The following is a 13840-nucleotide window of genomic DNA, read 5'->3' as shown; positions in this document are numbered from 1 at the left end:
TAGCAACTGTTGTAGGTGCCCTGGAAACTTCTGTTGCTTGGATGATTAAGGGTTGATTTTTCAAGTCCGGGGAGGCATTTCTTTGCAGCAAGCCCAGGTATTGTTGGTAAAGCTCGTGGACTCGGAGGTGAGGATGCCAGCAGGTTGAGAGTTATGGCTGTGTCTCCAAGAAGGCAGAGAGGAAAAGAAATGGGCCTGAGCTGTCTTTGGCAAGGCGGCTGATTTGGGAAGCTGAACCTGGTGGAGAGAGTAGCTATACGTCTGATGGGGAGAGTAGTGCAGGGACGGCTGGGTCGAAACGGAGGGGGAGAGCCGAGGGAGTTGAGGGGTCTGTATGGGATACGGCACTGTAGCGGTTCCCATTATTAATGAGCACGTACCAGGGTGAACTCCACGAGCATCCCAAAGAAGAACGGACGCCTTAGAGGGTGTAATTCCTCCATGGTCCTCGGAGCACGGAGCTGTTTGGTGGAGTGGACAGAAGGAAGGATATAAGCTGAGGGGGGTTCTGGAGCGGACTGGATCAATGACAGGAATGGATTAAATTGTAAGTATGCTGAGGATGCCGCAGGTTATTTGGTCATTATACTGCAATAGCTTAAACGATCGCCGTAGAGCCTGGACTAACACTTGGCACTTCCGTACCTCTCTGCAAAGGACGAACGTTAGCCAGCCCGTCCAACAAGCCTGCAGTGTTATCTCCCGTTAGCATGGGTCTAGGGGGGCAAGGTTGTGTCCAGGATTGCGCAGAGCAGCACCCGAATCGGCTGACTTTCAGTCTTTTCCTGTGGCCATCAGGTCACGTTCCTCGTCAGCCAAGGCAGACATATGGATGTCGCTGGCTTTTATTTACAGGGTAGCAAACAAGCCCCAGTTCTTGCCATATAAGAAGATTTATGTGAAGCGCTCGCCTTCAGGATGAAGGATTGTCCCCTGGGGAGCTAGGCATGCTACTCCATTAATTTTCTTGCAGCAAATTGCTGCAGTCTCCAAGCAGCCGAGTTGAGTGTTTTGAAGGCAGAGATGGCTTTTCAGCGTTCCCTTAATTTTGCCTGTTGGGGAGGCGGTTTTCTCTTGAGGTGTAAAACGCCGCACTTACAAAGCGGCATTTCTTGAGGAGACAAGCCATGTAGATAGCGAGCAGGGCATGGGAAACGTCGAAGCCCCGCTCAGATGATGGGGCGTAGCGACGTTCCGCGGCCGGGCTCCAAGTGCTGTCTGTAAAGCCGCACGCTGCGGTCCCACCTCATCAGATCGTGGATATGAAAGGTCCCTTAAGCTCCAGGGCTGGGATTGTGAAAGGGGGCAACGGGAAAGTTGGGGAAAGCCGGGTCCCTAAAAGCGCGGACGGAGAATCGAATTGCAGCAAGTTAAAAGAGGACGCAAAACATCCAAGCAGCAGCTGGCACTCGGGTAATTGCCCGTCTGCCTGCTCTTGCCTTGTGGTAAGCAAAAGTGGGCAGCTGAGCCCTGTTTCATTCTGGGCTGGGCTGCCTCGGGATAGCTTTCCCTCGCCACGGAGCATGCAACTGCTTTTCATGGCAAGTCCCTGCCTCTTGTTAACTTGCTGTAGTTTAATCATTTGTCCATCGTCTATACCAGGTAAGAAACCCCCCGCTTTCTATTCCTTCTCTGACCGGACATTGCAACTGCAAACCTCGCCTCCTCCATCACCGCCGTATCTCCGAAGGTAGTGCCATCACTAAAGACATTTTTGCCCAGTGGGTTTTGTCTTGTGTGAGGTTTTTTTGTTTTGTTTTTTGCAGCGACAAAAATCCACGGATTAAAATGCACTTTGGGCTCAAAAGCCGTTGTTTTTGGATGCAAGCGAAGCCTCCCACACTGAAATGTATTTTATAGGCCATAATCAGCTGCTGAGTATGCCAGACAAATACAAGCTCATCAAAAAGGCCTTTCATTGCAGGAAGACATATTTTAAAATAAATCACCTCTTTAGTTTGAAAGTATTGTTTAGTTTTGGACTTGGCCTGAAACGTTTTTCTCATATAAGGCCAAACTGTTCTTTGTCCGTAGAGCGCAGTCCTCTCATCCCCTCCGCCCTTGTCCTGCAACTCAAATGCTTACTAAATCACTGAAAATTGGGCCTGGTAACAGGAGGCCTGACAGGCATCTGGCCATAGCTGCAAAACGAAGCGCTGTGCTAATGTTGGTATTCTGCATGCAGATTTCCTGCCAAAATTTGCTCACTAAGGGTGAAGTTTTCTCCTGTACATCATGCCGTCGTGATGTGCCGCTTAAACCCTGGAAAAGCTATTACAAAGCCCATTCGGTAGTCTGTATCTTCCCCTGAAGATGCAGTGGAGGTGTTAGGACTGTCAGGTTGGGTCGTCGATATATAAGTAGTATTTGGAATCGAAACTCGTGGACCTCTTTTATTAGACCAACTAAACATAAGTTGCTCTAATAAAAATAAAATAGGTGATCTCTTTTATTAGACCAACTAAATATTTGAATAAGTAGTGCTTGAGCTTTCTGCCATTCTTTGCACAAGGAAGCATCTTCCCCTCGGGGAGCTTGCAGTCTCTTCAGGCAAAGCCCTGGTCACTTTGGTGAGAGAGACGGGTGTATAAAACAGCTGGGTGACCATTGGGCATTTACTTTCTGTGGTGGTAGGGAGATGGTCTTTTCAAAATGCAAGCCTTGCAGTCGACCTGTTCGAATAAGATCCTGCATAATACCCTGCTGCAATACGTTAAGCTAGACGTTACTATTATTTACTGCTGGTCTGTAACTCGAGCGCGGGGAGGGGCCCTTCCATTATATAGCTATTCTATATAATAGGCTGCAAGGGGAGTGAGAGTCAAGCTTCAATGGACATGAAAAGGTGGACAAACCTTGGGGGTTATGTAAACGTGTGTGGAAATGCATGTGCAAGTCACCTGACGGACTTAAGGAAGCCTCCAGCCTTCCTTTCCATCTTCTGTGCTCGCTTAGCAGGTGCCCGACCCTGCAAACCCTGATGTGCCGGCGTCACTGCTGGATCTACCCGTGACATTTTGCTAGGCATATTCAGGGTCAAGGACTTTTCTGTCAGGATCACAGAGGAGCATGCGCGTGCCAGATCTCCAGCTGCTTTAAATGATCGTAGCACCAGAGGTGTCAGCGGAGGTGCAGCTGAGGATGTGGCCCCGTGCATTTTGAAAGCCGACATAATTGGAGAGCGAGCTAGAAGCGGGGAGCTCCGTGCCTCGGCGTCCTGCCGGGACTCCGTGACCTCCTGGCTGATACAAACTTCCATACCTGTTTTAGGTGACCCTTTCCCTTCTAACAGAAAGCAAACCCTTGGGACGGTTCACAGAATGGCCCTTTAAACAGAATATTTTATACTCTGAAGAGCTCAGTGTGACACAACAGTGAAAGGATTTGATGTATTTCAAAGACCGCCAGAAGCCTGAAAAGCATTTAGCAAGTAAGCTACCGGAGGCAAGCAGCTTTTGAGCTACTCCGGGCTCTTCCGTGATGCATGCATCAGCTCTGCAGCCCCTACGCGTGCATTTTGCTTATGGCTTTTCTTTCCCTCCCCCATTCCCCTTTTGGCTTGTTTGTTTGCAGAAAAAAATGGACAGCCGGGAGTACCAGGATGCTCAGGGCTTCGCAGCGGATATTCGGTTAATGTTCTCTAATTGTTACAAGTACAATCCTCCAGACCACGAAGTTGTAGCCATGGCCAGGAAGCTCCAGGTAACGGTGTTGGCAAGCACATCCCTCCCCCCCGTCCCGTCTGTGAGTTTACTGTAGTGGGAGCATTCGGTGGTCTGAGCATACTCCTCTCTTCTTGGTGTCTTTCTCAGGGGGGGTCCATGACTTCTCCAGTCTTTGGAAAGGGCCCTTATAACCTTTGAAGAGGGGACAGCCTAGGTTTCCAAAAGATTGGAAGACCACCCAAGCCAGCAGCCCATTGGGCTAGTATGTTTGGGACACGGCGGGTGCTCCCCTTTTCAACTGGATGATAATGCTCTTTCAACGTGCGATGCAAAGCTGAACTCAATTCCAAGCCGAAGGCAGGGTAGAGGTGCACCTTATAGACTAACTGAATCAGATGCATAAGCTTTAGTGAGCTGTAATACCTCGTCATTGCCTTGTAAAGCAAGAGGAGAATGTCCTTGGCCTTTCACGGTATACTCCTTCGAGCACTCTCCTTTGCAGAGCTGGGAGCTGTTGTGCAATCGGAAAACTATGCTAGCAATGTAGCAGCCTTGTGCCGGTGTCCAAGGTTTCTGCAGCAGATGTTCTCACACTTGCTAACAAGAAGTCCAGTTAGTGTCAGAGGTTAGGGAATTTACCCCAGGAGTGTGTGGAAGAGCCTGCTTCCACCAGTCAGGGACGGGGCTGTCATTAAGAAAGGAAACCCACAGAAAGGCACTTTGGCACTATCAGACAGCATCAAACCCTGGGTCCATCTGAGTCAGCGGCTGGTGCCAGGGAAAGGTAGAAAAACCTCAGAGGAAGTAGATCATCTGCCCTCAACTAAGATCTCACCCTGATCTCCAATAGCGAGTGATTCAGAAAATATTAAAGGAGAGTTTTCCTTTGACTTCAAAGGAGCTTGACCAGCGGCGTTCCCTCCGAGCTGCACGGCCACGCAGGCACGCTCGTCCCACGCTGCCAGGTGCGCCTGCACGGCCGTGCACGCCACACAGCTTAGAGGGAACGCTGTTGATCAGCCCCTTAAGATCACAGACCGAAAGCTTTCTGATGCCAGGATTGTCTTTTTTTTTGATCACTTGTCTGTACAGCCCCTAGCACAGCAGGGTCCTGACACTTGATTGGGATTCCTAGTCGGAGGTGTAGCCCATCGAGCCAGTTTTTGTAGCTGATGGCACACAAGAGTAACGCAGTTAGCATGATGTCGGGTTACCATTGACTCCCCAGACTGCATGACCGGGTACCCGTATCCAGCTGGGCCAGCCAGTGCTACTGTATTTACAAATATAACTATCTTAAAAGAGGCAGAGTGAGGGCTTGGTCCCCCTGACTCCAGCCATTTCTGCAGGATGTCTTTGAGATGAGATTCGCAAAGATGCCGGATGAGCCTGCGGAGCCACCCCCGCCGCCGCCTCCGACGGCACCGGTGGTGAGCAAAAGCACGGAAAGCAGCCACAGCAGCGAGGAGAGCTCATCGGACTCGGACACCTCCGACTCCGAAGAGGAGCGAGCGACCAGGCTGGCTGAGCTCCAGGAGCAGGTGAGGAGCAGGGCCGCAGCCTCGTCGGGTGGCCGCATGCGTGGTATGCCTCTGTATAAGGCGGAGTAGAGCCACGTTTGAGGAGGGGGCAGTTTTCCCCTAGGAAGTCTGTTATGGCTGGGAGCTTTTTCAGAGCAGGGAAGAAACGTGGTGGGTAGAATAATGTGAGTTCTTCTTCCCAGCGGCAAGAGCTGGCATTGACATTGCACGCTTCCTCCAAGGGTCCCAAAGTGCATAGGACTGACTCCTGAGTGCCAGCAGTTAGCACCAAAAAACACTCCACCCATTTTATGCTTTTTTTCCTCCAGAGATGTCAAATTGTCATTAGCCTGCAAAATAGGAAGAGTTTCTGCCCAGGTGTCACTTCTGAGTATATGTACCTAGAGATTTAAAGGGAGTTTTCCCAACCCAAGAGAGATCCAGAGTAAAATCAATACACTCAACCCAGTCCGTGGCTTTCAGCTTCAAAGGTGCATGTGCAAGTGTGAGACCGAGCGTGTGTGACGCCTGGTGTGTTCATGCTGGGGTTTGACTGTCGTCTTTTCCTTCAGCTGAAAGCCGTCCACGAGCAGCTTGCAGCCCTGTCCCAAGCACCAGTGAACAAACCAAAGAAAAAAAAAGAGAAGAAGGAGAAAGAGAAGAAAAAGAAAGACAAGGATAAAGAGAAAGAAAAAGAGAAGCACAAAGTGAAAGCGGAGGAGGAGAAGAAGCCTAAGGTGGCCCAGCCAGCAAAGCAGACCCAGCAGAAAAAAGCACCAGCTAAAAAAGCGAACAGTACGACCACAGCCAACAGGTGGGTCTTTGGCCCCTTCTCGCGTGTCTGGATGAGTTAACTTTTCCCATTGACGTAGGTAAACGCTTGCATATCTGGTCGAATGACTGTTGCGTTGCCCTCACCTAGCAAGGGGCAAACCACAAGGTCCGATGGGTCACATCACCCAGACTGTCTGTCTAAAATAGGGATGAGTAAGACTGGGTGGGAATTTCAGTAGCGTTAGGCCAATGCCACTTTCCGTTCTTGTTGAAATCCCTGGTGATGAAGTTCCCATTGACTTCAAGCGAGAGCAGAGTCAGCTAAGCCCATCCTCAAAGCACGCAAGTTGGTAGGAACCGCTGGAGTCTGGAAAACGGAGCTGGGGATGGATCCATCCCATTTCTGATACCCCATCACTGATGGTGATGAGACTGGGCTTTTGATTTTTGCTTTTTTGGTAGTCCAGTCAGCCAGAACATGGCACTTCAGCTCTTCTGTTCCAGTCCTAGCTGGATCCCAGTCTTGTAGAAGCACCTGCAACAGTTAAAAATACCCAGTGGAGAGATGAAACTGCCAAGTTAAGCCCATGTTTCAGAACTATCTAAAACCTTAATGCTGTACAGAGTGGCCTGGATTGGGTTTGATCCTTTTGGGCCAAATTCTAGTCCCACTGTCATCACTGGGCGACTTCATCCTCTTGAGCTGGTCTTATTCATCCCTGTTTTAGACACACCATGAAACATAGAAAAGGCCCTAATGCCATGCAAGCGAAGCCAGCTGAGAAGGCTGTCTTGTTCCTGCCGATTTCCACCATCTTCGTTGCCTGATGCTCTCGCAGCCCGATAAGCGCTGCTGAAGTACTGAGCTGAAATGCTTCCTAAAATGACTAGCTGGAGATGCAGATCATTAAACACCAAGGTCCCAATTTGGAAAAGCATCTGTGCTTCGATTGGCACTGAAGTACACGTTTTAAAGTCCCATTGATAGTACTGGGTCTTGAGCATGGGTGTCGATGCTTTCCTGAGCTGACGTCCATCCCAGAAACATATGATTAATACAGTAGAAAGCAGGATTAGGTTCTTTAGTCCCTGAGAAGATGAGGGTCTCTGAACAAGCTGGGGGAGATACACAGCAAACAGCTGTGTGGGATCTCTGTGGTGCTGCAGCTTTTACGTCAAAGGGAGCTGCTTCTAAATTGGCTCCAATTGAGCAAAGAAGCAGCACCAGACAGAAATGACTCATAAACCTGATTGGAAACTGGTTTCAGGTCTGTAATACAAGTTCAGTGCACGTAAACTGCTTTCAAAGTGGCCGAAACCAGTTTAAGATTAAACCAATTTCAGTAGCTCATCTCTGCTGAGGTCCCTTCCAACCCTAGCATCTATGGATGGATGCAGTATCAGACTTCACTGATTTAGATTAAATCGGTTTATTGAACTTCTGTCCCAGATCCCCTCCAGATTCAAATTAACGCACAGTCCCTCAGCATCCCAGGATGCTTTGCACCTCCCCCACAAACCCAGCCCTTGCAGGGTGGGTGGGCTAGCCTTGGCCCAAGCTGTCTGCTTCAGCCCAGCAGGGAGGTGAGCTCTAGCGTGCCTCAGCTTCTGGCCTGGGTCACTGCAGGCACGTGGCTGCATTTCCAGAATCAAAAGTGAATGTCTGTTCACTTGCTGATCAGTTCAATCTATGCAGCTGGGACTAATCTGCAAAGATTAAATCGATTCAGCCTTGAGCTTTTTGATGGTCTCTACTTTGCAACTGCTTTTAACTCCAAAACTAACAGATGAGAGGCTCATCTGCCCCCTCAGCCACCGGCTGCAACTGAGCGGGTTGGGAATCATGCGGCTACAAATGATATCGTAATCAGCAGGATTTACAGTGAAATATTTAACATGAGAGGAGGAGGAGCAATAAACGTGTTATTCTTCTTAAAAAATCCCCAGGCAACCCAAGAAAGGCGGCAAACAGGCATCAGCAACCTACGACTCGGAGGAGGAGGAGGAGGGTCTGCCCATGACCTACGACGAGAAGCGCCAGCTCAGCTTGGACATCAACCGCCTACCGGGCGAGAAGCTGGGCAGGGTGGTGCACATCATCCAGTCGCGGGAACCTTCCCTCAGGGACTCCAACCCCGACGAGATAGAGATAGATTTTGAAACCTTGAAGCCCACCACTTTGCGGGAACTGGAGAGATACGTGAAGTCTTGTTTACAGAAAAAACAAAGGAAACCGTTCTGTAAGTTCCCTCCCGCCGGCGCGAGGTCTGCACCGGCTCCGGCCTGGAGGTGCGGGCCTGCGTGTTAGGACCACTTGTCAAGCCGCGCGGCGGAGCGCTGATTTACTTGTCAGCCTTGTAACAGGGACTTTTAATTGTTTCTTTTTTCCCAATAGGCAGTGGCCAAGACCCCCTTACATTCACCCTTCCCAAGACCCCATTGCCATGAGGCTGCTCCTTATAACAGTTCTCCTTCCCTCTAAAACCTACGTGATGTTGGTTTTTTACAGTCTAGCAGGCACTAAGGAGTATGTTCCCTTAGTGAATGCATCCTGAAGAGTTCATAGTTTCATAGTAGGGTCGGAAGGGGCCTGAACAGCAGACCATCAAGTCCGACCCCTGCCCTGGGCAGGAACGAGCGCTGGGATCATAATACCCCGGCCAGATATCTATCCAACCCGTGCTCTCTGTACCACAGGTCTCTGCCTGTTTTTAGTCACGGTGTTAAGCGACTTGCCCGAACCGGAGCATTTGGCAGAACCAGGAATTAAATTCAACCCCCCCAAGTTGTCCCGTAAGCACAGTCCTCTTTTTCTTTGGGCCCTTTCTCCTGGTTCTGTCAGCTCTTGGAGCAAACAGACACTCTCGTGGGTGTCTTCGTGTTACAGGTCCTCCTCTGAAGCCTGGTCTCTGAAGAATTTGAATTGTTGCAGCGCCCGGCCACAGAGCTTTGAGTCGTCATCTCAAGCTTGTTAACAGTTCATGCATTTAGCTCTGGATGCCCCTGACTCAGTGGTCCAGCTCCTCTGCTAGGAATCGCCTGCAGGGGGATTCCACCTTATCGCTCAGGACTTCCAGAAAAGGCCTCAGTGAAACTTTTTTACTGGGAACTTGACATTTTTCTGTTGCTTTTTTTTTTTTTTTTTTTTACTGACTCATTCACGCTAGACCACTTCAGAGAGAGTTTCCAGAGCTGTTAGAGCATTTTTGTAACCAAGACATGCATTGCCACGAAAAACCTCAGCTCATTATTGCAGGTTTCTAAAGTTTCCTTCCCCTGAGCAAGCAGTTCAGATGATGTGAACACCTTGGGACAGAACAAATCTTTTCTGCACCTCTCCTGCTGCTTGAGACATTATGTTGCATAAGACCTCTCCCCCTCTTTTGGCTTATCCTTATTTTAAAACGGTGCAAGGAAGTTAGGCATTTCCTTGGTGGACCAAGCTAAGGCAGCGTATCCTCCTTGCATCTGTTGGAGCTAAGATCTGTGTTCAGCTGTGTGCTAAGGAGTGGTTATATCCTCTTTATGCATGAAAAGATGGTTGACAGTGCCTCTTAGCATTACCATCCTAGCTAATGCAGCCACATGGTTGCCACCTATCCTTTTTGTCTCTCATATCATTCAGTATTTTTAATTTGGATTCTTGCCAAAATAGTCTATATATTGATGGCAGATGCCCTTGTCTGCCCCTTTTTAATGAGATAGTTTATTTTTACAGGGCAGAAAACCCATGTAGTATAATTTTATAATGTAGAAAGATGCCTGTTTGACCATATACCTAGCCGGTAAGTAACCTGTAACTGCGAGGTTATTACATGGATCGTTCCATCATCTCAAAGTGTTGCAAAGAGATATTTTAAAGGCTGCATCTTACAGGGTGATTATTAGCCAAAGTCTAGGCAACTTTGGGCATTGTGCTCTGCAAGGATATTTAATCGCTCTGTGGTCCTGTGATCTCTCAGCAGTGAACTACACAGCAGTTGCCTAGATTTGCATGCCCTGGAAATAGCAATGTCCAGCCTTTTTCCCCCCTTCCCAAGTATGCAGTCTTAGAAATTGTGCCTTCCTCCTCCACAGCTGCAAGTGGGAAAAAGCAAGCAGCAAAGTCTAAAGAGGAGTTAGCTCAGGAAAAGAAGAAAGAGTTAGAAAAACGGTTACAGGATGTCAGCGGGCAGCTAAACAACAACAAGAAACCTGCTAAAAAAGGTAACCGGCCACATTTCTATTGGCTTTTCATACTGAGTTTACCTCCACCCCCCCGGCAATGAATCCTTTAGTAATGCTGAATGTCTGCATGCATGTCTACAGCTGCATAGGGACAGAAAATCAGTGGTTTTGTGGAGATAACTTTCGGACTGGAAAATGTATTAAAAAAAAAAAAAGAGAGAGAGGGAGAGATGCTCTGCAAAAGTCCTATGCTTTGTTAACCTTGGGGCTGTCCATATGAGAAGTGTATCTCTGTAAATCAGGACACGGTTGCAAAGTGGTTTGGATAGGGGAGTGAAAAAATTGTGCAGATGCTTTTATTACAATTACTGGGTGCGTCTACATGTGGGCTTTAAGGTGCATTAAAGCATCAAAAAAAAAATGCGCTTTCGCTAATGTGCATTAAAATAGGCTAAAATTTAGTACCTCACAATGGAGGAACTAAATTGAATGCACATTAGCACAAGCGCATTAATGAGTGTGTACACACACCCAGGTTTAACTAAACTTCCGCAGCCCGCTAATGTAGGGAAGACCTCTGGGTAGTTTTTGATTCTCTCCACTGTTTGATATTGCATCTGGGCTGAGGAAAGAACCTGTGATATTTCCGATTATCACAAACGTACGTTGGTGATGGAAACGCACTATCCCGGCACACCTCCTTCATATCCCTGGGCTGACTTCTCAAGGGAGTGCTGGATCCTTGTCCGTGGGGGGTGGGAAATCTCCACCTGAGTATTTCCTAGCACGCTCCATGTGACAAATTACTTGGGCATCAATACTTTGAAGGAGAGCAGGCATGTGAATGTTAGGGGTTGTCCAGACTGAGGTCCACTCGATCAGCATCACCCACTTCGGGGCTTAGCGAGGTTGATGGGTGCTCGGACCATCCAGCGCAAACCAAGCTGAGAATCCAGCTTGCCTCACCTTGGTGGGGGGAAGCAGGGGTGCTGCTGATCATTTCCAATGATTGGCTGCGCAGCCTCCTTTTAAGACCCGCTGCCACCTTTCCAAGGTGTTGGCCGTTGTCCCAGTTTACCAAGAGGGCACAGGGATCACACAGGGACTGCACAGCCCCAAAGATGCGGGGGCAGAGGGGAGGGTGGGAGATGAAGAATGCTTTCCCGGTTCTGACATCCAGCCTTTTTCCCCGCTAGAAAAATCGGGCTCTGCTCCCTCCGGAGGCCCTTCCCGTCTCAGCAGCAGCAGCTCCTCAGAATCCGGAACCAGCAGCTCGAGCGGCTCCAGTTCGGACAGCAGCGATTCGGAGTGAACGACGGACACTTAAAAAAAACAAAACCCATGGACACGGCCCACACCAATACACTGCAGTGTTCCCTTCTCTGGTTAACATACTGCTCTTGTACCACGGTGGTCAGGTTTTTTCCTCTTTCTTTTTTTTTTTTTTTTTAAATTTTTTTTCCCTTTAAATCAGCATTATAAAATATCTTCCCTTCCTCCCTCCTTCCCCCCGCCGCACCCCTTGCTTTTTAATAGATCAAAGATCCTTTTATGCACGCGTGCGTGTGACACTAGACTTTACAACGAGTCGGTCACTCGGCGTAAAGTCTCTAAATATTTTTTAACTGAGAACGGTCACTTGGAAGTGACTACAACTTTGAACTCCTGACGCGAGGTCCGTTGAGAAATCGGCAAGGTGTAGTATACAGGGTTTTTTTTAGTTGTTGCTTTTATTTTCTTTTAATTTTTTTTGGTTGATTTTCGTTTGTTCTGTTTGGCAAAGTTCTCGTTGAATGCACCCCAGCCTGGCTCACTACGTCACAAGGAAAAAAAACACATTTTTTTTTTTTTTTTTAAAAGAGAAATCTCTGTAAAATGGTACTGTATCTGAAAGATGTTAGCTTTTGAACTAGTTGGTGTATTTGTTATTAGCACTAGTATTCTTAATCTCCAAGTCTACAGTGTGATGAAAATGTCAGACGCTATCATCTTTTTACATGGAAAAAAAAACCTCATGTACTGTGGATTGTTAAAATGTAATTTTTTTTTGTTGTTGGGGAGGGATATAGAGGCTTAGGCATCAAATCAGGAAGGCATTTAAGCATGTGCTGAGCTTTTGAACACTTGAGCAGCTGATCTGGTTGGATTTTTTTTTTTTTTCCTGCCTTGAAAAGTCCCATGTTTTCTATGGTAGTAGGGAAGGAAATAATATTTTTGATGGGGTTTTTTTGTTCGTTTGTTTTTTACTGGAAAAAAAGAAAAACCCTTTTCAAGGAAGGGCAGCGGACTGCTTGCAAACGGTCGTTTCACCAAAACCCAGGTTCCCGTTGCAAAGTTTATAAGCAATTGTAGCAGCCCATACATGACTATAGCGGCAAACAATACAACTCATGTGCTCAAAATCAGACACGTGCTTAAATACCTTCTCCAAATCAGGGGCCTTAGACTGGGTTTTATAATGGGGGCGTTACAGCTTCAGCCCAGGCTAAGCCACTTGGGGAATTGGGGAGGGATGTCAAATTCTTTTTTTTTTTTTTCCTATCTTTTTATCGGCAACAAGCTCCTGGGAGGGAACGCTATACTTCTGTGTCGTGCAGGGTGCAGGTTTCCAAACACTGAAACTTTTACCTCAAGGGAGAAAAGAAAAAAAATAAATAAAAAAAAGAAAAAAAAAAGAAAAGCAAGAAAGAAAAAAAAAAAAGCAGGGGTGGGAGGGGAGAAAAAGAAGAAAAGAAAAAAAAAATTTGTAAGGCTCAGCAATTTTCTATGAGAGCCCAGCCTAATGTTTTGACCTGCACTGCTGCAAAACACACACTCCATTAACACTGTCCCTTATTCCTGTATATATAAATACTTTATTTATTAACACCATTGGTCATTTTAAACAAAAAACAAAACAAAAAAAAGCCTGCATTATGAAGAACAGCAGAAATGCAGATTTATTATTTTTTTTTAACGGTTTGAACCAGACTGGGGGAAGAAAAAAAATCTGAGACCTTATTTAAATGTATTGGATTTTTTTATCTACAGGTGCTACAGCCCGTTACTTCCTGTCTCGGCGCTCTGTCATGTCTTGTGTATTCAGTTTTTGGTTTGTTTCTCTCTCTCTCTCTGTCTCTCTCTTTTTTTTTTTTCTTTTTGTACAGAATTTGGAGATTTACAGGTATAGAGGATTTCCAGATGCAGCACATTTTTTATTTTATCTATAATTTTTTCCACCGTTACTTTTCTCGCTCTCTCTCTTTTATAGAACACTTTTTAAAATCCCATTTGAGGGAAACCCCGGTTCTATTAATATACGCTTTGTAATCCGAGGGGCAGAAATTTATTGTAAATTTCTTCATTTTTAAACTTTTTATTGTAAAGAAAAAAAAAATATACGGAGTTTAACAGAAGGCTATACTTTTCTTATCCCCACTGTCAGCCCCTTGAGGCAACCTCAATGCCTTGAGCTTGGGGAAGCCCCGAGACTTGGCCAGCCAAGGGCCACGTTAGCAACTTGCCATGAGCCTCACGCGGCGCAGATTGCATTTGCTTGCAATCTATAATAGAGAGATACAGGGCAGGAGGACTGCACTTCTCAGCATGCCATATTCAGTCTCAGCAGGCTCAGATTCACACCACTCCAGAGGGGATTTGGCATGCCCGGGACAGGTGGGTCCAGCGGCTTGCCCCTCTGAAGTTAGGGGAGCCACGAGCCAAGCTATCAGGTCA

General features: G+C 47.3%; 1 protein-coding gene across 5 annotated transcripts in view; it reads left to right on the top strand.

Moving 5' to 3' along the window:
• BRD3 (bromodomain containing 3) overlaps positions 1 to 13521 on the top strand; it is a 55476-nt gene extending 41955 nt beyond the window's left edge. For all 5 annotated transcript variants that reach the window (XM_059715663.1, XM_059715661.1, XM_059715662.1 and 2 more), the window contains 6 exons: positions 3574 to 3702; positions 5015 to 5206; positions 5758 to 5999; positions 7907 to 8199; positions 10037 to 10165; positions 11323 to 13521. In XM_059715663.1, the coding sequence (XP_059571646.1) occupies positions 3574 to 3702; positions 5015 to 5206; positions 5758 to 5999; positions 7907 to 8199; positions 10037 to 10165; positions 11323 to 11438 (1101 nt within the window). In that variant the 3' untranslated portion in view covers positions 11439 to 13521. The remainder of the gene's footprint in view (positions 1 to 3573; positions 3703 to 5014; positions 5207 to 5757; positions 6000 to 7906; positions 8200 to 10036; positions 10166 to 11322) is intronic.
• The last annotated feature ends 319 nt before the right edge of the window (positions 13522 to 13840 follow it).

This window comes from Alligator mississippiensis, chromosome 12 (assembly GCF_030867095.1).
Source record: "Alligator mississippiensis isolate rAllMis1 chromosome 12, rAllMis1, whole genome shotgun sequence".
NCBI lineage: Eukaryota > Metazoa > Chordata > Crocodylia > Alligatoridae > Alligator > Alligator mississippiensis.
Note: the sequence above shows the minus strand (reverse complement) of the source record. Positions and strands in the feature narration are given on the sequence as shown.